The following is a 20,477-nucleotide window of genomic DNA, read 5'->3' as shown; positions in this document are numbered from 1 at the left end:
ATGAGACCCATTCCTTTGTAATCCTAGACAATGAAATCAGGGTACATTTGTGACATTTTCCTATATTGTTATTTAGTGCCTTTGCCTTCTTCATTTTAGTCAAAGTATATCTGTTTACTATTTTCATTATCACAAAAGTAAGTTGTATCACTCTTTCAAGTCACCAGCAGGAATTCTTCCTTGAAAACACAGGAGCAATATGAGATAGTGAATCTGAATCACACTACACACGTGATGAAAATAACCTCAAATATAGTACTTTATTCCTCAGTGTTTACAGCTATTAACAAAAGTCTCTCAAATCCTGAAAAATCTTTTTTTCAAATCTTGATCAAGACAATATTGACAGAGATGGCTCACTAAATGTGAATAAACACAAAAATGCTCACAAACATATATATGAAAAAATTGTATTTACAACAATTTTTGAAAATTTTTCAGGACTGAAAAATACAGAATTTGAGAAGAGGTTTAAATCAATTATTTTCATAGTATTATTGCATCTTTTGATAAATTAATAACATACATTGTGACAACAGAAAACTGAGAAGAGGATACCTCTCTGAAATGTGGTGGTGCTTACTTTGCTTTTCTGCTACTGGCTTCATATTTTGGAATTATTTAAGAAAATCTGAAAAACTAAAACTAAAAAACTCCTAAAAATTAAAACAAAAAACTTCCACTAAATGCCAACCTATTTAAATTTCCATCTTTTATATTAGCTACAGAAATAAAATTGAAATACAGGAGTATTTTGAATTAATAACCAATTGGAATATTTTAAATTCCTAACTAATTTATTATTACAGCTTTGACTGAAAACTATTCTTGACATTCCCTTGCCTACCAACTTGTTTCAGCTCCAGGGCCAATGCTCTCACTGAGTCTGTCAAGACTTTGTGAGCTGTTCTACAGCATTAGGCAAAAATCAAGCTCAGAAGCAAAAAACCCAAGTACCCAATGCTCTACGTGACACAAGTGCCTCTCCAGAATGACAGCAGAGGCTGACGAAAACTTAGGCCTGAAATGCACGTAGAAGAAAATTAATAAAGAAACTGTATGGCTAGCAGTTGGGTGAAATGAAGTCAGTGGAGGGCTTCATTATTTTAGGAGTCTGCATCCAAGCCAACACCTTCAAGGAAGGAAAACTCTCCTGCCCTTTTCTGTTAAGTACCTGCTGGGATCCTAAAGTATGGTTAAGGTTGTATCCTAAGCAGCATTCTCAAGCACACCGTGATCAGAAGGGAAATAAGAACAGGCGAGAAACCTCTGAATTTTATCTAGATGGAAACTTCAAATCAAAAAGTTATTACAACTAATTAATCTGTCACAGGCTTTTTAAGAAGCTAATCACCATTTAATTTTGAACAGAGCTTCAAATTTATGCATAAATTCACATAATGATTCACATGTCCCTAAAGGTGAAATAAGATCGTTAAAGCATACCAAATAAATACAGACCCTAATGGAAAAATTAGTGAAGAAAGAACTAGTAACTGTGAAACACAAAATCAAAAACAAACAAATCCTGAAGTTCAAACTACAATTAAGCCTTCAGCTAAATATTCAGTGGAAGTGTTTCCAGGCTGCTGTGCACTGTAATCAAGGTGCCTTCTTGAACCTCTTTGCAGTAGCCTGACCCTGAGGAAAACCATCAGGAGTACCTAAGTGGTCATCATCTCCCTGCTCACAGCCATCTCTGCACTCAGCAGCAGCCTGACAGCTGTGAGGTGCTCTGAAGAGGCTGGACAACAGAAAGAGTCTTTTATAGTTGGCAGCTCTGAAGCTAAACCTTGCCTATGAATATTTAGAGCAAAAAGTATATGAAATCTAAGTCCTCACCTAGATCCTCTTTTTCTAGAGTGTAACATTGTCTATAAAGGTGGAGGCAACCATACCATATAAGGAGAGAGTTTTAGCTTATCACACTGGCTGGCAGACGAGAAGAGAAGACTCTCAAAGTTGCATTTGCACCTTTTCCAGAGAAGTCAAGGGGCAAAGGCAACTGTTGTATAAGCTGCTTTATCAGCTGGCAATTCCCAAATACAGAGCAGGAAAAGAAGATCCTCAAGAAGCTCAGTACAGGCAGCTTATTATTTAACTTCTGCATCAGCCTTGACACATAAAGGAATATGTAAATGATCTACCACATAAATAGTTGCATAAGTTTTCAGCCCACAATGATCTTAAAATAATGTTTTTGAAAAACCAATAAAATGGAAAATAGGTAAAATGAAAATAAACACTATCAAAACTCACCATGAATTTGATTTTATGGTACACACTCTAACCTTCAAATAGTCCCTGGTAGATTTATGAACACACAAAACAAACTGTTTTGTTAGTTGGTTAGTTTTGGCAGAATATGAATTCAGTATGTTACTTGTATGTGAAGTTCTGGAAAAATAAGAAATCTAATTGAATTATTCTGATCAAAGCTTTAAGTATTCTAACATTCAATATCATAATTCTTTTACATGTCCCACATGGAAAATTAAATGAAGAGAAAAGCCCAAAAGCAGCATTCTAGAGTCCTGTAAAAATGTTTCCATCAGGTTCTTAGACTCCTCCCTCCTCCCCCCCCCCCCAATAGCTTTGGGGGGAATTTGGGACACAGCAGTGCAACATGCAATAATTAGAGCGATCTGAACATTAAACAGTATTTTTTTTTAAAAAAAAGGGTTTTATTCAGTTTTCTGAGGCTTATTTTAAATAAAATGACATTAAAAAAAACACATGAGCAGTGTGAAAAACAAGGACTTCGGTCATCACATTTTAGTATAAAAGTTTTGTTCAGTTAACTGGAAGAATTCAATGACAACACCAGTTGGTCTAATGCAATGATTTATATGGTCATACTTAATTCTAACCTAAACCAAATTTAACATATCTAAGTTCTTGATACTAGTAAACACCACCACTATGTTTTGCCAGTTACTGTGTCAGTATTTACAGTATTTTTAGTATCTTCGGTATCCTCCCCCTCCTCTTCCACCATATGGATCACCGTAACCTCCCCTGCCGCCATAACCACCCCTGCCGCCATAACCACCACCACCACCTTGGAAGCCACCTCCACCTCTTCCACCACCTCTGAAACCACCACCACCACCACCTCCTCCTCCCCCCCTAACCCCTCCAGCCCCCCAGCCACCCCTTCCACCACCACCACCACCACCACCTCCCCAGCCACCTCTTCCACCGCCTTCTTGTCTTTTTTGCCAAGGAGGCATTTCAGGAGGAGGTGGTTCAATCTCTGTAGGTCTGCCTCCACGGTCAGGTACTCTCCCCATGAGAACCTACACAGAAAAATATGTAATGTTTAGTTAAAAAAAAAGGAAAAAAACACTTGAAGGGATACAGGGTTCTTCTCTTATGGACAAAGACACACTACCTACTCCTTACAGGAAATGTCGTCCTATCGGTATGAACTTCGACAGCAGGATTCCTAGTTATTTGCCACATGACAAGAGAACTCTAAAAATGATCCCATTTTCCATTTGTAAAATTCAAATAACTGTAGCTAGCTACCTCCTAACACTTTTCTGAAATCTTTTTGAAGAAAAAAATACATGCATACAAAGTATAATTAGTACTGTAATAAAACAATATATATAACCACTCATGATTGCACTTATATTTCAGAAGCAAGGTCAAACCTAATCAGGTGGCAGAAAACATAAACCAGCAAACTGATGTGCAACTCTAGAATAATGCCAGTTTGCCTTAGATTAGAAGTTACTGATACTGAGCAGAGCTGGATACTGAGCTGGAACAGACAAAATACGTAATATACTGCAGTAACACTTTCAAGCAAAGAATATCCTTGAGTTTGGTAGATATTGCTCATTGTACAAAATGGGAGATTGCACTGGACAAAGTTAAACAAAACATCAAACTGAAGAACAAAGAGGTATCCAAATAGGGTTTCCGTGGTTGTTTTCAGCTTTCTTAAATTTTCTGTATGACAAGTGTTAGCTCATTCCCAGGCACTCCAATTATGGTCCTCTCAAGAAAAAACATTCTCTGAGATCCTACAGTAATTAAGAAATTTCAGTAACTTTGGGAACAAAACATATTAAAAGGACATCTAAATAGGGGCATAAAAACTTAGAAAGTCTGTAAATAAAAGATTAATAAAAGCAGACTTAGTCACCATCTGAATGATGAAACTCATCATTTCTCACAAGCTTCAGCTTTTATCATGCATAAGAAAGGAGCACAATGTTGATTTGTTACTGTAGCCAATTCAAATAATTTTATTTTGCAGCAAGAATATCACTTCCACAGAAACTTCTGTGATTTATAACACATTGATAAACCAGAGATGCTGGTTTACAACAAAAATATTTATGCTTTATTTAATCATTAGCATGCTCAGCGTAACAGCTACGATGTTGATTATGAACAACATAATCCTGGCAACTTGTAGTTGAGGCACTGATACCAGCAAGACATACACATATCTTCAACTTCAGGTGTGTGTAGTTCCACTGAACTCAAGAGATATCACACACAAAAACATTCATGAAGGTTTTTGTCAGTTTGGGGGCCTAAGTTTCTAACATAAATACAAAAAACTAACAGTGAATCTAAATGTGTTAAGTATTGTATCACTGGTCCTACCATGGAGTATAAACCAACTTGTGAGGTGACCCTGAAGCACATCTTTTTCATTTCCTTTATTTTTACAGGGTATACTCTCACTGATTTCTCTTGCCTTAGAGCTACTAGATGAGTTCTCAGGTCCTTCTGTTTTTCTGTTGACTAAGCAAAAGGAAGAACTACTTCTACTTAGTTTTATGCTGACTGGAATTCCTTTGCTATGACAATCAGGATCACAAAGGAAAACGCTCATTCTTATCTTCATCTGATCTGTGAATGGTATTTTTAACCCACCAGGAGGAAGGATTAGAACTGATCAAAATCTGCTATGAAAAAGCAGAGGGACACACCAAGCTGCCCAGAGATTAAGTATTTTTTTTTTCATGGGAACTGGCTAGGTTAGTCCTGCTTTCTGAAACTTGTTTGAACAGAACAGCTCTGTAGAAAGAGGAAAAAAAACCCTCTGAACTCTGCCTTTTTCCTCCACTCTTCTTTCTCAGCTAAAACTACTGTTTTCTCCTGGTGCATGGCTGACTGTTTAACAAGATAAAAAAGAAGCTGTTGCAATGTTTACCAGAATGCTGCAAATTTACCTTTCTTAAAACATCAGGTATAACCATCTTGCAAAAAGGAATGAAAAAAAGGAATTCTGGAATTACATTTCTCTCTTTGCTTAATATTGATAGGCCTGCAAACTGCCACATTCCTTTATCACATTACAGAAAGAAAAAACATACCTTGTTGATAGCACACACTGTATTTTCCCGTGTTGATCCACTACTTGTTCTTATGATCTTTGATAAATCTTCTCGAGCAGCAAGAAGGTGAGCTAATGTAATAGCTGACTTTGGAGATAATGCATAGCGCTTGGGCTGATAGATTCGTGCTATGTCATCTGTTTTTACCTAAATGATAAAATCAAACATAATTTACTTGCTAGGCATACAACCTACAAACACACTTGCTGTAAGTTATGCATTGGTCTCAGTAAGTTGCAATTTGAACACAGGGTGTAATGTCTGAAAATCTAAGTTATTTTACAAAATATGGTGAAGCTGTTACCAATTCTTTTCATACCAACTGAGCTACTGCACAAAAAATGCTGCTGATGATGTATAATTGATGCTGCAGCCTAACACTATTACAACAGAAACTCATGTAATCACTGGAATCAAACAGATTACTTGATATTTTCCAACATGTCTCACAAGTAACAACTTGAGTCCAACCTGCTTTCTCAAGAGCTTTAAATAGTGATAGTTAATAGATCACTGCAAAGTGTGAAGAAAATAAAACAGCTTCAAAAGAAAGGTCAGTTGTGGGGGGGGGGGGGAATCAACTAAGCAAAACACTTAGGCAAGCCATGAAAAACTGAGACTAAGGGGAGAATACAATATTTTTCTGAACTCACTTTGATGCATTTTTTGTTTAACAAAAGAAGAAAACCCCCCCCCACACACTTTCTGCGAACATCTAGAATGACCTTCAGAGTAAATAAGCACTTGATCTTGGATGGTTCAGAGAGTAGGTGCTGTAACTTGCCACCACTGTTTTGCTAGGCAATTACTACACCATTTGCATATCATGTGGGACTGAACAAGTGAAAAAACCACTATCCAAACCAGAGAGTAAGGTACCAATACCTATTTAATGAAAAACAAACAAAGAAGGAAAGCAAGCAAATAAATTTATAAAAGGACAATATGCCTCTTGGCTTAAAAAAGCAAAATTATTTCTAACTCAAAATTATTTCAATCCCAAAACCTTTTCTGCAGAAGTTGGAAACAAATATTTTGTTATCAAGTGACTCAAGGATTTTAGTTTATTTAAGCTAGAATCATCAATTAACATCAAATACATCTTAGAAGTACACTTTAAATTTGAAAATTCACAGTTGTATTGATACAGCTGTAAGAAACTAATACATGCAGGGAAATCTCCTGGCATCTGCAAGTTAAATTCCCTCTTTTCCTCTCTTAAAATATAAAAGCTTTCACAGTGGCAGTAGATATTAAATATTGAACCATTTTTTGTGTTTCTATCCAAAAATACTTTAAAAGCAGCACAGCAGAATCCAGACTCATGTCTTCCAGTGACATTTAGTGAACCTCATGAAACAGATTGCCTGCACTTGTCAAGATCACTTGTTAAAAGTCTTTCTGGTGTCACAACCCATACTTTCAGTAAGCTTTCAAAGCTTTAAGACTTGTCCCTCTTAAACTTTCTACACAAGCTTTCTGTTGGAAGGAAAGTTGATCTTGCAGTTCATGGAGCAAAAGCATCTGCCTTCGGTTACCCACATACATATTCATCAAATTGTAAACATTTAGTACTGTATTTCCCCATTTTGTAAGATAGAAACAATATACATTTCTAGCTCAGATATATCAGACTGGTTAACTCATTACTTTTTTAAATATAGAGAGTGCCACAAAACAGTACAAAAGAAATTATTACATTTAAAATGACACCACCAAACAAAATCCACAATAGTGATTTAGAAGTTTTAGCCACCCAAAGCATTACAAATAATTGTGTGTTTTTCTCATTAAAGCTGCTATTCAAGTGGCCTGTTGAACTGACCATTTGTTTACTCAGTAGCTTTGAACCTAAGCTTAGTAGTCACTATAATAATCTCACTGACTTTGTGGGCAGTCCTTCTTTGCACCCAGTCTCCCTATGTTATGGCCTAGTGTTTGTCTTCCTCTTTCATCTGCACGAAAAATGCTTAAGTTTCTTTCTTGATTTGGGGGTGGGTGGGTAGGGCAAAACAGGGGAGAAGCGTAAACTTAAATTATCAAATGAAAAGCTCAAACAGAGAAGGCTAAAATTTATACTTCTGAACCTATAAACAGTCACAAAAGAGTGACAACTGTGCCATCTAGTCAAATTCTTCCTTTTCCTTAATACCTAGGATTTGGATGTTATAACTTAGGATAAGAAACTGGTTGGAAAGAAGATAGCTGTAATGGCAATGTTTTTACATGCTATGTATACTCAGTAAGAAGACCAGGAGAACTGTGGCAGACTCCCACCTACAGGAAGCAAAAAATACAGCAAGCCTACCTTTGCTCTATCGGACCAGCCAAAAGACTGTACTGTCACATCCAGCCTCTTCATTAACATGCGACGGCGACATTCATACTCACTTCGAAGAGCATCATTGATTTTTTCCAATCTTTCCTGCAGCATTACAATAAAAAGCACAAATATTCAATTCTATAAAGACATACGAGTCAGATGAAAATTAATCCTGTTCAGCAACTAAGATGGCTGTCCCCAGGTGACCACCAAAATTACATAGAATTAGGGTCAAATAAAAAAAAAAAAAAATCAATAAAATGGAGAGATGTTTTCTTACCACTTGATCAGAATTCAGAGGTTTTGTTAGCAGTGATTTCCCCACAAGGTTGTTTTGAACTTTTGACAGAATGTCCTTTATCTGAAACAAAACACATACTGCTTCTCAGAAAACAAATCATATTTATACTTATTTCAGCACAATTTGCTGCAATCATAACTGGTTGAAAGCTAGAAGTTTCATTGCCAAATGATAGATAGCTTTCATTTAACGTCATGTTCAAGACTTTTCTACTCACTCCAAACCAGCCTTGCTTATACTTCTTCCATTAATTTCTCCCCCTCACTAATTGGTGATGAAATAGCTCACTCTTTCTGCCTTCCAAACTCCACTGCATCCTTCTCTTTCATTACAAGCTTCTACCTCCTGTGCTTGAAGAAACTCCCTTCATCACTCTCCTCTGGTTCAGCTCTTCTACAAAGACCACCATGAATGTCCACAGCATTCCTACGTGACTTTTGGGCCAACTGATTTTTCAGATGGTGCATGTGTATTACTGTTCCTGCAAGTTTTCAACACAGTCTGACTGAGAGAAGAACTGTATCTTCATTTGTTTTTGTGAAGAATCATAGGGAATCAAGTCGAACAAGACTAAAACTACAGTTAATTTTCATTTACATGTCACAAGGAAGAATTAAAGCGATGCTTAAGCTACAACAAAACCTGTAGCTAGAGAGCCATTAGTTACATTCACAAAGGATAAGACTTCATATAAGCATACAGGCATTTACATTACGATTTATCATAAAGATATGGTCCAAAGCTCACTCCTCTAGTTTTATCTTAGCTCATCCTGTCAGAGTTGTCACAGCATTACATATTTTATAAATATTGCCTGCACTGATCTCTGAAAACTCTGGACACAAAAATCAAATTCTACAGCATCTAGTTAGTCAATTAAAAAAGGTACTTGAATAGGAGTATTTGATAAATTGACTCTTATATTTCATATATTTAATTATTTTTCATTTTTTGCATGTGCCAAGAAGGGAACCTAATCTCTGATTCTGTGTGAAAAACAAGGTGGATATTTTTCCTTTTCATCACCTCTGGGAAGCATGCGGCAAGTTAAAAACACAGTTACCCCAGCAAAACCATTTGAAGCCAATCATATCATGCAGTGAGCAAATTATGTCAAAATACAGTGGTTTTGACTCCAGCTGAAAGACAGCCTAGTAACCTGTCAAAAGTAACTGTCTTGTACTGTAATATTCCCTGTGCTATTCCACTTCATCCACGTGGAAAAGGGGGCTGCCTTTTAGATAGACGTTCAGACCCTTCCATGTACCCTACTGATCTCTATGCTCTTTTTCTCCAATTATTCTTCTTTGCAACCTTTATTTTGTTTACAAAAGGCCTTCCAGGGTTGTCTAAGATGGAAGTTGCCCGCATATAATCCGCATATAATTAGATCAGTAGACAGCATAACACCATTTGATTTGTGTAACTTCTAAATCTAGCCAACTTCTTCTGATTTTAGTAAAGCATGTTCATGATGCTTCTCACAGTCTACTTCACAATTCAAATGTACTTAGGCACACACTATGTTTGAATTTAAAAAGAATGCCTGAAGAGTCATAAACTAAAGTTCATCAACAAGGTAAGAACAGCGGCACTACAGATGAGGAATTCAGTAAGTAATTAGTACAGAAGAAGGAATAAACAGCAGATGAATTAAAAATTATAATGGGCAGAAAGTGTCCACCTCCATACCGAAATACATTTAGAAATACAACCTCAAAGGATCTAACGAGTTGGAAGGAAGAAAATCTAACAAAATGAACCTGGCTGATGAAAAAAGGAAGAAGAAAAAAAAAAAAGCACCTCACAATGTGCTTTATAGCTACATAGTGAAAGAGGAAATCTGGAAACCAGTGATGCTGAATATGATCTACAGACCAGAACTAATGCAGGTTTGCTGGGGCAAGAGCAGCTAAGAGATAAATACAACACTGGACTCCATATATAAAAGCAATACATTTGGCAGGCACAGTTTGATCAGAATTAAAATACCTAGGGCAGCACTGTGTACTCCTGACTACCATAAGATGAAAAATTAAAGGAATTTTAGAGAGAATGATAAAGGAAGAGAAGCAGACACTTACTCAGTTGGAAAAAAACAAATCTAATGTCATCAGAGAAAGAAATGAAATTTCTCCAATGAAAAGGCGGAGATAGTATATGTAACTTACATTTAGAAGAAGCTAGATAATGGGATGGTAACTTTGATGCCTAGAAAACACCATGCTTTATATAACATCTGACAAAACAAAACAAACAAAATCCATCATCCCACAACCAGAGGAAACGGGAAGAACTAAATGAAAGAATCTTCTATTGACTGGCCAACTGCCCCAAATTTCTGCAACTTCTTTTTGCTAATTTAAAGATTTTAATCCAGAGATAAGTTTATTAATCAAGCAACACTTAAGGAAGAATCTTTTCGCTGGCCCAGGTTCATGCTTGTGAAGTCTGGATATGGCTGCAAAGTCATATCCAGATTACCGCATCTCCATTAATGCTTTACTCCCTCATTTGCATCAGTAGGACTCTGCGGGCATATCCTGCAAGTATAATGGTGCAATAAGCTGAGAACTTAGAGCAGAACACAACTGCAGAATACACTGTCCAGCCTTCTCAACTCACAGGGCTGAGCGCAAGAGCTTTGTTATACATCCTGTCTGCCGGAAAGCAAGCATACCACTGATAGAAGAACTGACACTATAACTCATATTTCTAGCCATGACAATTGCGCTAGATTAAGGAAATAAAACAGAGTTTTTCAAAAAAAACAAAACAAAACGAAAAACAAACACAGGAAGTTGTATGTGTAGGTGGGAAAAACTAATGCTCAGGTAGGTGATCAGTGAAAACACATGGATATCTAAAAAAAATTATAACAGCAAAGTCACTCTAAAGTTCTTGTACAGCCGTTGTAAAAAACAAGCCAACTAATTAAAAGCTAGGTGGAAAAGCTTACATTTATGTTATCAATTACACTGATAACATTAAATATTTACATGACTGCTTTGGAAGTTTATACTCTTTCTAAAAATAGTTTAGAAAACAAATTAGTTATTGGACTTGTTTTAGACAAAAATATTTGGATTTGGCTCCAAAATAAGCTGTATGAAAATATACAGTTAATCTATTTTTACCAACTAAAACATATCTTTACTTATTGAACATGTCATTTCTCATCTGTTTTATAATTCCACACCCCTTAATAATTCCTTTAACCTCTATCTCGTGATTCAGTTCCACATTCCATATATTTATTATATATCTTTACCCTCTCTCAAAATAGAATAGTAATTTTTATGCTTTGCCACTGGCTCAGAGAAATATCTTACATGCATGCATCTTCAAGACTTCTCATATTTTGAAAAAAAACTGACCCTGCAAGAGGAGTCATTATATTAACTAAACTGTCAACACTTTAAGGAAGGAACATTGTCCTTAGCCATTAGGTGTGACCCACATTTGCAGAAATATCACCTGAAACCTTGAAGACAAAAATATCTTAATCAATCCTCTGCCTCGGATTTTAATTTCAATATTTATGCAATTTAAAGACATTTTTGCTTGCCCTTTATTTGTGCTATGTGCCTAGATGCTTAGGCACACAGACTGAAAAGGACAGCTCTTTTGTCTTGTTCCCCACAGTTACATTCATACTTATCTCATGTACAGGTACCATTAAGGCTGTAAAACTATCAAACACTGTAACAGTTAAAGACAACACGCTAACCTAAATTTGTTTAAACAAAATTTAAACAAATCCTAGAAAATATCCCCAAATGCTTTTTAATGATAATCTTCTCATAGTTCAGTTCAACTCTATTTTAGTTTAATATTGATTTAATTTTTTAGGTTTACAGTTTCCTTTTGTTTTCTACTATTATGGGAACAGTTTTCATTGTAGAAAATAGAATGCAAACCAATACTTGGGCAAAAACTCTTAATAAGTCTTTCAAATAATATTAAATAACATTAGAAAGTCACTTTGTCTGTAACTAAGTGTGAAATTCATGCTATCTTAACTGAAAAAAAGCTAGATGTGAGTAAGAGCGTCAAAGCACAACACTGGTACAGACTTTTCTGAATCTTTGATCAGTGTTCATTCCAAAGTTACATGTTTTTTGGGACTAAATTTCTGCTTGCTTCCCAAAGTTATGCTTCATAAATACACTTTACAGGAAAACAGTATCTTAAAAACAACTCAAAAATGACTATTACTTTATTACTTTTCAATGCTACACCATAAAATAAATTATATTTAGTGGTAGAAGGCTGTGACACTATCAGTTCATCCCTCACATTTTCTCATATCACTGATAACCACTACTCCAGTTTATCACAGGAGATAAAAATTTAAAAGGTAATTACAATGATGCACATTGAAAATTTGACCTACTATAAAACTCACAGTTTTAGTTGAATTAAGAAAGTGATCTTGATTTTATACTAGTCTTTTAAATAATCTGACAAATTATTAAAAACATAATCAACGTTCTAATGTGCCATACCAAGATACAATGTGTGATCTGTCTCTTTGGTAGACTGCTGCTGCAAAGCCAAACTATTCTCAGAACTATTCCCACAGCTACTGACAATGCTGAAGATGCTAGACAGAGACAAAGAGTAGACATGTTGAAACACAGATACTTTTGCAAACTCAATAAAAATCATAGATTAGTATGTAAGTTTCTATTACAAATGATATAGTATAATACTAAAAGTCAACAGCACAATTTTACACAGAACCTAGTTCAATCAGAAGCAACAAGATATTTGCAAAGTGAAATCAATCATTTTAAATGAATCCTTCTAAGAATCTAAAAAAGTAACATGGCACTCTTTTATTGGTTTCTTGAACATTATTTTTCAATTGGTGGCATCACTGCTCTAACATAGCTACATCTATGAATGAGTAACTTTGTAATATGTCAAAATAAACTCTGAACCTGTTCCATATCAAAGTAATGGATAAAGGACAATGCAACATCCAGTAGAAATTCTACAAAATCCCTTGAGAAGTAGGAAAAAAAATCCTCCATTTGTAAGGAATGAACCTGCAGAGAACAAACTGCACTATTAACTCTCAGTGGTGCAGAGATGAATGAACTACCTTTGCTACTTTTCCACAGCCTGAAGTGAGTACAAGTGATATAATCACTGTGGAACTGACAGACTTGGAAAACGTTGGAAAACAGCTCAGACACACTCTCACAAAAGAACATGCTTTAGAGATTCTGTTCTGCTCACTTCAGTACTTTATGAAAGTGGATAAACCATAACAGTAATATCCTACATACCAATGCAGGTGATCTTGTTTGAAAGAAAATCTTGAACTTTACAAAAGGCAGCAGATATAAGGAATCTAATAATTCACAGAAAACTTAGCAGACTCAGTGTGTGCGTGCAGGCGGTGTCACACCATTCAACTTAAAAATAAGAAGTAGAGCCCTCTTCATTCCAGGAAAGCAACCCCTTTGAACTCTTAATTGCCTTATGCATAAAACTTCAATGATGACAGCTCATTTCGTACATTTCTTTTTTTCAGATGTTATTTGCAGACTCAACTGCAATAGTAAGCTGAACTACAAAATGAACCTTGCTCATCTACCATCTCTCAAATAACTATTTTAAATGAATTCCCTTTTACGGCATAACTCAGACTCAAACCAATACCAAGTTTTAAGTTGTCATCAGGAAGCTACAGGCACTGTTTCAGCCAAAAAACAAACAAACAACCCAAATCTACCCTGAAAATAGCTTCTTGCATTATGAATTACCAAATGCCACAGTTCTTAGTAATAGCATGTTCTCTGTTCTGATATTTTTTTCCATTATTACACCGCACATTTTTGTATGTACTCTGATTCCAGTATCCTGGTAACCGTTACATCTTAAAAATTATTATTGATGATCATTAAATTTCAAAACTGTCTGTTTCACATCGATTCAAAAGGCAGTAAAAATCGGTCTAAGAGGTATATTGATCAACAGGGAAATGATATACTGAAATGATAAGGACTAGATCAACATATATACAAAGCTACACAATTGTAGAACAGGGATAATCCAACCTTTATCTTCCCACAGCGTTCCTGACAAAACTAACAATTAGTTTAATGAAAGGCATTTTCAAATTCTACCCATTAGTTTACATATACTCCAACTCTATAGTAAAACCAACAGCTGTGATGTAGTTCTCACTTCTAGGTGACCTCCAGTTGTCTATTGTTAGTAAAGGGGAGATCTTTAAATGTTTTTTCAGCTTTTTGGGGTTCTTACTTTCCATTGTAACATCTAGTACAGCTTACTTGTGTGATCTATATATTTGGACAAAGAAGCATATAGTATCTAGTTGCTTGAACACTTTCACAGTGACTTTTTTTTAGTAACTGAGGTCTGCTGGTTGACCATGGTGGCCTTCCGTCTTCTTCATTTTGAGAAGCAGAAAGGAGAACAAAAAAAAGAAACAACAAATAAGCCAAACTACTAGCTAGCCCTGATTACTTATGTCATATCACTTATCAAATACTTCTGTGCATCTGCCTATGGTTGGATTTACTTACTTCACCCATCTGGCAGGCCCATCAGACCCCTGAAGAGGTGAAATATGCAGGAATACTTGAGCATTTGGGGATTTAAATGCACTGAATTCAGCACAGGAATACTATACAGACTATGGAGAGAGATACCACTTCCATAAAGAGCAGGCTTCATTTTCAGAGTTGAAACTAATTTCCCAAACTAGAAAGTAGCTGCAGCCCAGAGCAAAGAACAGTTTTACCCACATTTTTGCAAGGAGAAGCACTGGAAACTACCTTATAGAACAGAAATAGAAAAGAGAAAATAAAACCCAAGATATTAGAATGGGCTTCTGGGAACACAGTCTCCTGAGTGCTTTGCAGCACAAAGGAATGGACAATATGGTTGGTTACTAGCCTGGAACATGCTAGCAGGAACTGGAGATTCTCATCTTAATAAGCCAAGGAATACAGTCAGCAGTCATGAGCCTTAACAAAAGAGTAACTGGCAGATGAAGTTTAAGGCAGAGAATTTTGAACAGACTTCTCTTATTTTGTATTTTTTCCTGCAGTAAACAGTTACCTGCACACCAGTCTGCAAAATCTTTATCTGAACAGTGTTAAACATCATTTGTTCCTGAAGGATTAAACAATAAAAGTAAAAAGGACAGTGAATCCCTCACAGTCTGCAATCAAGCAACTTTGATGTACTTTGGATGTCTGGTTTGGTCTTCTTGTCCTGCCGTGGCAGAACTAGAGTTCTATTCCTTTAATGTGGGATGAAACTAAGTCTATTGGGTCCTTAACTCTAAGATGAATGCTAATAGAGGTATCAGTTTAAGTACAGAAAGAAAACACAAAAGCTTGTACCTTCAGTTCCACACTGGTTAACAAGGGAGGAATATCCGAAGATGACGATATCGGAAGGCCCAGTGCATCACAAATAGCTTGTACTTCCTGATAAATTTCATTGTGCTTTTCCAAGTGAGAGCCTTTAATTTGCTTGCTGTGCAAAATCTTTAAAGCTTGAAGTTCTGTACTTAGAAATACTAGAGACAAAAGTGCCATAATGGCAGATTTAGGGAAATTTGAACGTTTTTGTGCCCACACTCTCATAATACAAACAATAAGACCATGATAAAAGGGTAATGCTTTCTCAGTCCTCTCCTAGACAGGTCAGTTTCAGTTCCCCATTCTTTGTCTGAACCAACTCCCACCTATCTTCCTATCTTTAGTCTACACCTTGTACCCATCTGCCTAACCTGCTCCCTTACCTAGTGCTTCCCCAGCCCCTTAGCTCCTTGACAGACCTAGTTCCACAATATCACAGAGGTTCCTGCTGCTAGTCCATGTGTTTTTTGTCAAATCTCAAGTGTTTCCCACCACCGTCTCTGAATACCCCCTCTGTCCATATTCAGTCTCAAACGGTGCTCTTTTGTCCTGGTCCAGCTTAAACCTACGTTTCACTCCTCTCAGTTCTGCTTTCAACATCTTCAAATCATGTAGCATTTTCTTTTAAGCTGCCAGAAGATTTCTCAGAAACAAGAGATGCAAGGTCTCAGTTTCAACAGAGCTGGAATTGGATCAAGAGGGAAATCAGGAGGCTCAGTAGGTTGAAGCATCCATCACAAAGAAATTTTAGTTTTGCCTCTTCCACTTCTAACTGATCTGATGCATGCTCAGCTAGGTTGTAGTGATGTCACCCTAGTGATGCTTACTTAAATAAGCATAAAGAATTACTTAATGTAAATTCTAAAATAAGGATAGAGAATGCATGTAAATTCTAACAATATAAACAGGAAAAATGGTCATAACTTACAGAGCAGTTTAAGACAATCTTCTTTCTCTCTTAATCTGTCTTTAAGGTCTCCAGATATAAGTGATGAATATGGACAAGACATTTCTTTCAAAAAGCCACTAATCTCAAGCTGGAAGCTCTCTATATCTTTATCACCTGTGGAAATAAATAAATGCAAATTAATGGCTTTCTTACAAAGATCAAACTGATTTATACATTTAAGTTGCAAGCATCAACAGCCCAGGCAAACATTTACCACTTAAAGATCAAGTTCGACATACAGACATTCCTTTCAATAGCTCAGGCAAAAACATACTCATGCTTTAAAAAACAAAAGGATGCTACAGCAGCCTCTGAAGAAATGAATGTAGGTGTTTGGAATGAACCAGAAGTTCACACATAGCAGAAGAGGAACCAGTGCCTATTCCTTCTTCAGAACACCACCATCAAGAGAACAGTTATGTTACAAAATAGTGGATCCAGGTAATTAATTTTTAGATGAACAAGTTACAGGGGTCAAAATAACCAAACCCCATGCATGCGTTCATTTTTGTTTTCGATGGTTGTTTTTTGTTTTACTACTTTGTTGTGAAAACATGAGCAGGTACATTCAAATCATATGAAATCTCATCCCAGCTCCTGCATTTCACACGTAGCACTAACGAGCAAGTCACCTGTCTGCAGACGATACTGAATGGAACATGGCATTGGACTAACCAGCACAAAATACCAGGCAGTCACACTTTACTGAAATGTGAACCATCAAAATATGCTTACATACTACAAACACTTACAGGATGTATGCAAGTACTTTCTATATATTTATGTAGTTCTACAAAAACAAAAAGCAAGTGGTTTTTTTGGAAAGAATCTTCACAAAACAAAACCATAATGCAAGAACCATATACATGATAGCATCAGTCTCAGGTTGGTTTTCTTTCAGCTATCTTAATTCTAAACTTTAACACTATTTTTTAATATGAGCTGAGCAATACGAGTCTGAATCCACTGAACAAACACTAAATAGTTTCAATACATTAACATTCATATACCATCTGCTGAAGTGATGCTCTCTTCCATATTACAAAGTGGCTTTATTTGGGAACCTAACCAAACACAAAGCTCCAAAAATTCTGGTGAAGACAATCCATTTTCTGCTGCTTTCTTCAGGGCTTCTTCCTCCAGCAAGGGACCTGTGTACCTGTACGCCGGATAAACATTAGCAATAAGAAACAAGTCCAACATAAAACACGCACATTTTCTAATTATTTTAATAGAAGCTGGTTAGTAACTACACTGAGACAAAAAAAAAAAAATCTTTTAAAGTTACTTTTGTCAATGAATGTGTAATTCAGATTTTTTTAAACATACCAGAAGATGAGAAGTGATTTATAAACAAACAAAATGGGCTGCCAGAGAACAGGAGACAGGCATTTCCACAGATCACAGGTATGTGCAAACAACAAATACACAGTTTCAGGTTTTCAGCACATGCTAAACTGACCAGAAATCAAGGATTAACCCAAGTGTAGTCAAACAATTTTCTTTGCAACATTTATAAACTACTGCCCTACAGTCTTGCTAATAAAAGATAACTAAAAATTAAACTAGACTTTATGCTGTCTCTACTCTATTGCTTCTGTTATTCTCAACCTTGAACACCGAAAATACGTTTCATCTGTACCAGGCCCAAAGCGACCCCACCGGCTGCACCAGCTGCTACCTTCCGCAAGCAGACGGCTCCCCAGCCCGGAGCCGGGCCCGCTCGGGGCCTGCTCGCCCGGGCCTCGGGGCGGGCGGCTCGGGAGCCACCTTTGCCGAAGGCCACAGGCGACCGCCGCGGTGCTCCCCGCCGCCCCGGACAGCCCCAGGCTCCCCGCGGCCGCTCCAGGATCGGGAAACACGAGCCCCTCTAAATTCCCCGTAACGCAGGACGTGCACATGCCGCTGCTCTGACGCCTGTAAAGACGCCGCCGAGGGAGCCGGGGGCAGGACCCACGCCCGCCCGCCGGGACAGGCCTAGCCCTGGCCGCGCTCCCCGCAGGGCCGGCAGCGGCCTCCCCCCGCCTCCCCCCACCGCGGCGCGGCGCGGCGCGGCGCAGCCCTGCCGCCGTGGCGGCCCCGCTCACCCCACGGCCTCCAGCGCGTCCAAGATGTCGCACTCCATCTTCGGGCCCGGCGCCACCTCCTTCATGCCGCCGCCGCCGCGGCACAGTGCCGCCCGCAGCGCCGCGCTGTGTCCGCCTCAAACCGGCCCCCCGCAACCCGCTCCCCGCCGCTGCGTTCCCGCGGCCGCGCCGCCCGGGCCCGGGCCGGCCCCACGGGAGGCCCCGGGCCCGGCCCTTACCGAGCGCCCGTGGAGGCGGCAGGGCGGCCTGCGCGACTAGCCTATGACCTGCTCTGTGCACCCGCCTCCGCTCTCCGCCCTCGCTAAAGGGTTCCCACATTCTTTCACGCTCTCCCTGCACATCTCTTTCCCGACCCTACGGCAATTTGTGTTGCCGTTTTCTGGATTCGGCCCCAAACCGCTGCCAGTTGCAGCGGCTTTGGAGAAACAAGTTGCCATATCCGTCATCTCTCCGCCCTCAGTAACGAGGTGAAACACCAGCGCGCGGCCGACCGCGGCCTGCTCTGGGCTTGCCCTGCGCCGGCAGTGGTTGGTGTCGCTGGAGGTGGCGCGTGTCTGGAGAAGCAGCGCTGTTTCTCACAGCCTCCCTCCAGCCATCTCTGCAACTGCATTCAGAGAAGTTTTCCCAGCTCGGACCTGTGCAGCGCTCCTGGGCCACGGCTGCAGGCCTCCGACCTGCGGAGTGCAGATCGTTACTGCACTGCTAAGCAGTGCCTCTGGGCTGCCACTCGCAGCAAAGGGATGATAATGTGCCTCAGGCCCCCCTCTCCGGGGACCCCTGCCTTCTCGGTGCTGGCAACATAATTTCTGTTGAGTATGTGGGTCTGCTGGGGATCGAGAAGGCTGTTCTTCAGAGATATGCAAGACGCGCTCAGCTGGGACGGTGCTTTCCTCAATCACTGCATTTCTCCCTTGGTGGCAGACTGGCCTACAGTATAGGCCTTACAACAGAGCAACTTTCAGTATGCTTAAAATCCTGACTGTTTGTGATTATGCTATTTAGTTATGGAAGGCAGCTGGAATCAGCGGCCTGTGTTATACCGACATAAATTTAGAGAGACCTAAATTTAAACTAAAAGCCAGATACTTTCCCTTTGCTCACAAACTGTTGCTGCTACAGACTCACTCACAGCCACGTCTGGTGAAACATCCCCCAAATTCCCCTAAAACCCTACAGCAGTAGGCTCCTATCTTTCCCATTAGTCAGAAAGAAAAATGTGTTTATTTTACTGCTGTTGTCTTGCATAGGCCTTCAGAAAATCCAGCAGATGAATCTGTGATGAAGACCTACAAAGAAGTGCAATCAGATAGAAGTATTTACAGCACAGATATTTCCAGTGAATGGTATCTCCAGGATTTCTCAACTATTTTGAATTACTTCTAATCAGCAAAAGGCATGACTTCACTGAGTGTGTTTAAGGACTGAACTTTATAAAAGTTAGGAATCGGGACAGGCATGAGACCCTCCCACAAATACAGGCTGATATGTAGAAGTTAGAAAGACTGTTTATGGCCATCACTGGCAGAAGACCGTCTTAACATCTGATAGGCTTATGTCAACCATATGATGTGCATCGGTGCCAGTAGCTCAGCAGCCTCTTTCCAACGCTTATCTGCATCTCACTTGCTGTGACTGAGCTTCAAAACAGCTCCAGGTTTTTGTCAGGATTTCTTTTCCGCTAGTCTGCCAGTTAGCCGTCCCACTGAGGAGTCAGGTAAGCCCCAGTGCTCGCACAAGGAAGAAATAGAAATGCGCAGACATTAGGTCATAGATGCATAGATCAGTTTAAACTGTTACAAAATGGCATCCTAAAAGAACATGCAGCTGTAGCTATCTACACCTCTCTGAAATATATTGGAAAGGATTAGCTGAAAGCAAGGAGAAAGGAATTTTGGGTTTAGGTCTTCTGCCAATTCATATGAAGTCTCTACAATTACAAGTTCACGTAATCTGTACCAAAAAACAAAATACATGACTCAGTTCTCTACTAAAGTTAATCTAAGGTTAATCTCAACCACTTACCAAACTACTTATATGAATGTGGC

At 38.6% G+C, this 20,477-nt stretch overlaps 1 protein-coding gene and 1 long non-coding RNA gene across 2 annotated transcripts; both read right to left on the bottom strand.

The window, feature by feature from the left end:
• Positions 1-235: 235 nt before the first annotated feature.
• FAM98B (family with sequence similarity 98 member B) lies at positions 236-18,727 on the bottom strand. Its single transcript, XM_026093942.2, has 8 exons — positions 18,433-18,727; positions 17,356-17,504; positions 16,325-16,459; positions 15,376-15,554; positions 7,967-8,047; positions 7,672-7,788; positions 5,343-5,510; positions 236-3,299 (listed from the first exon to the last, which is right to left on the bottom strand). Exons 1-8 carry the CDS (start codon positions 18,495-18,497, stop codon positions 2,961-2,963), a joined length of 1,233 nt encoding a protein of 410 aa, XP_025949727.1. The 5' UTR covers positions 18,498-18,727; the 3' UTR covers positions 236-2,960.
• On the bottom strand, positions 9,775-15,369 carry LOC135328479 (uncharacterized). Its single transcript, XR_010389386.1, has 2 exons — positions 12,496-15,369; positions 9,775-10,530 (listed from the first exon to the last, which is right to left on the bottom strand). It is a non-coding gene; the product is annotated as an uncharacterized LOC135328479 (long non-coding RNA).
• Positions 18,728-20,477: the final 1,750 nt, after the last annotated feature.

This window comes from Dromaius novaehollandiae, chromosome 5 (genome assembly GCF_036370855.1).
Source record: "Dromaius novaehollandiae isolate bDroNov1 chromosome 5, bDroNov1.hap1, whole genome shotgun sequence".
Lineage (NCBI taxonomy): Eukaryota > Metazoa > Chordata > Aves > Casuariiformes > Dromaiidae > Dromaius > Dromaius novaehollandiae.
Note: the sequence above shows the minus strand (reverse complement) of the source record. Positions and strands in the feature narration are given on the sequence as shown.